The sequence below is a fragment of the Diospyros lotus genome, chromosome 2 (assembly GCF_014633365.1).
Source record: "Diospyros lotus cultivar Yz01 chromosome 2, ASM1463336v1, whole genome shotgun sequence".
In the NCBI taxonomy this organism is placed as follows: domain Eukaryota; kingdom Viridiplantae; phylum Streptophyta; class Magnoliopsida; order Ericales; family Ebenaceae; genus Diospyros; species Diospyros lotus.
Genome location: NC_068339.1, coordinates 25,682,371 through 25,685,690, shown reverse-complemented (window position 1 = coordinate 25,685,690; position 3,320 = coordinate 25,682,371). Strand labels below are relative to the sequence as shown.

General features: G+C 33.8%; 1 protein-coding gene across 1 annotated transcript; it reads right to left on the bottom strand.

Moving 5' to 3' along the window:
• Positions 1-346: 346 nt before the first annotated feature.
• On the bottom strand, positions 347-742 carry LOC127794745 (S-protein homolog 5-like). Its single transcript, XM_052325992.1, has one exon. It carries the CDS (start codon positions 740-742, stop codon positions 347-349), a length of 396 nt encoding a protein of 131 aa, XP_052181952.1.
• Positions 743-3,320: the final 2,578 nt, after the last annotated feature.

The window sequence follows — 3,320 nt, the reverse complement described above, 5'->3', positions numbered from 1 at the left end:
AAATGAACACTCTCCCGTGATTACAAAATTATCTTTGTATTTCGACAACAACATATTCAAAATATTCATTTTTATTTTTCTTTAAAAAATTTACCCATAATGTCAACAAATATATATCCTATATTTTTTAACATATAACAAACAAACAAACCAACGATTTAGGAAAGGAAGAAAGTTGCTGTTTATTATCCGTCATTCTTGTTCATACCCCTTCCCTTCTCTGAACAAAAATAAATGAGAAAATTCTACTGGGACCAACATATATTCCAGGTAAACTTATTGTCGATGAACTTCATTAATTCCCAAACATATACATAGACGTCCGATATACTTTGTAGTGTAAGAATCAATGATTATACTTCCAATCATGCCACTTCTCGTAACTACCAGTCTCATTGGTACCACTAAAATAGAAACCATCCCGTCTGATAGACCAGTAACAACTATCATCTACTGCATGTTTACTTGTGCAGTGGCGGGATATGTCACTGTCGAAGACATTGAAGACTTGATCCTTGGACCCCCAATAAAAGTTGCAGAAGAAAACAGTGTTCTGTGATAACCCGTTGTTACTGAATCTCCACCATAGTTCATATCCGGGCAGTAGTGTTTGGTTGCCCTTGAGGCCAAAATCATCATCTTTGGTTTTGCAGCGAACTTTCACTTGGTCAGCGGGGATGTTGTTAGTGACATGGACCGCCCAGAAGCTATTTGGGGCATCAGCTCGTTGGTCAAACGACATTGTGCCAATGAAACAATGTATCATCAACACAGCCGAGGGAAGGAAGAAGCGAGGCATTGCACTGAAAGGAATGTCAAAACAGTGCCCTCTTTCGATGCCTCTATTTGTCTTTGTTGGAGATGCAGACGTGTATATGTATATATATATATATATATATATGTACAAAACTTTTCACATTGATAGAAATTGGGAATTAATTAGTTATTTGCAAAGTGATTTAATGAGAGTTAAGGAAAGAAACATGCTGTTAAGGAAAACTTTAACAACTGTCGGAAATTAGGATTTGTGGAGAGAGAAATAATTAAGAAGAAAATGCATGATGGGCAACCAAGTTAATTATTTGGTTAACGATTTAGTATTGAAGGAATTATTATTATATATAATAATACTCATTGATCATTCAATGAATGAGGTAATTTTTTTGTAAGTATAAAATACATTCAATTCATTCATTACATGGTCAATCAATTCATAGAATGCAACAAATAAAATATTAAATTATAAGTCATAAATAATTCACTATTTGGGACCGGATTCGGTTTCGATTCATTTATCTAGAGTCCAATATTATTTTTATCTCTAATTAATCCGATTCGGTTATAGATATAATAAATATTCCAAATTTTGATTTATTAGTTTCGAAATCGGATTTGTCTAAAATTAGATTATAATATTTATACTATGCATAAAAAATAAAAAAATAAATATAAATAATTAAAGGAATTGACCAACCTATTTTAAATATTTAAACCTATTAAAAGAAGTTGATTGTAATTATCTCCCATGTTAAATTCATCTTTTATATATATATATATATACTATTATTGTAATGATCCAAATTTAGTTAATTAAGTGTTGTGTATACGTTTCGAGTGTCAGAATGAATTTAATTGGTAATTCAATAGGATAGTGTGTGATTCGGATGGCCTATTTTTTCAGTGTGTAATGTTTGTATTGAAACCCGACTTTGACCTTGAGTCAACCCGAATCTCTGAAAACCCAAAGCATGAAAGTTGTATCAATTTCTCTTAGCTTTTCATATCATCTTGATTCACCCAAATTGGAGTTCATATGAGAGAGTTATGGTCAAATTATTATGATATGTCGGAACTGTTCAGAATTTCGTAAGCCATACGTTTCAGCATTCTGTCTCCTCATTCAATCTAAATTTTGACTGTGATTAAACCCGATTCTCTCAAAACTTAAATCATAAAAGTTGTAGATCTGTATCTTGGATTTCCATACCATTTTGAATTAGCTCAATCGGAACTCAGACGAGTGAGTTATGTCCGAAATTCAAAAGCGTATCGAAGCTGTCCAAAAACATCCGTTTTTCATCAAACCCTCTCAAATTCGGTCCGGGTCAGGCCATTCGGGTATTTTCTTAGATCCGACAGAACGCATTTCTGGGAGCAAGTTCAGAGACAATTATCTTGATTTTGATGTGGTCGGGGCATGCGTCTAAGCCATTAATCGCTGTCTCTTGCTTTGCCAATATATATAGATTGAGAGAGTAGCAAAGAGAATGTGAGGAATTGACAGAGAATTTTCAAAGAGTTGTTGAGAGCTGGGAGGAAGAAGAAAACAGAGGAAAAAGGAGATGAGTTTGGCAGCTTTTGGGTCTTCTTCTTCGTGAATCAGGCAAGCTTCCCTTCCCCCTTCTCTTCTCCTCCTTGAGTCCTTGTTACCTACTGGCGGTTGTGCGTGAGCTTTATCAAGCTCTATTGGTGTTTTCCTGAGAGAGTGAGCACGCTGTAATCTAATCAAACAAAGGAAATAAATGAAATTAGGGAGTGTGTGTATTTGGCATTTAGGCTATGAGTTACTGTGTACGTGTGTGTGTTCACTGGGGAAGCTTAATATAATTAATAGGTGTTTCATTAGGTGTGTTCATGAGGGGAGAAATTGGAGTGAGATATATATATATATATATATAATGTTGAGGGATGAAATTGGAGGCAGCAACACGTCCTTGTGCACTTGGAGCTTGAAGTGCTTAGATATGTTGAGGGATGAAATTGGAGGCAGCAACACGTCCTTGTGCACTTGGAGCTTGAAGTGCTTAGATATATCTTTATATATATATATATATATACATTGATGTAAATGTTGCTTAAAGTCAATAAATACAATTTGAGGTAACTAAATAAATAGTAATAGTGACAAACAACATTAGTAAAGATTATTTTTATTATTATCTTTCTTTCTTAAAAATAATAATAGAAATAATGTTAGTAAATAATGAGTATTGTGTGACATAATTCATTAAATTATATATATATTATAATATATTTTTAATAGTTATGTATTATATGTAATAACTCATTGAGTTATTATAAAATAAAGGTATAGTTTAATAAAACCATAGAGGTTGTAAATATACTCAGTTTGTTTTGACTGCATTTTTAGAGAGCTTGTTCACTCTCTACTTCCTAAGTGGAATGAAGCTAGGTTATCCTCGGGGTAGTATCCAACCTAGGGCCAAGTTTGGTTTCAGGGTTAGCCAAGTCTCTAGGCGTGGTCATGTTCTTCCTTCGAGAGGGCGGTCTATTATGGTGACGAGTGTTAAGCTACTGGT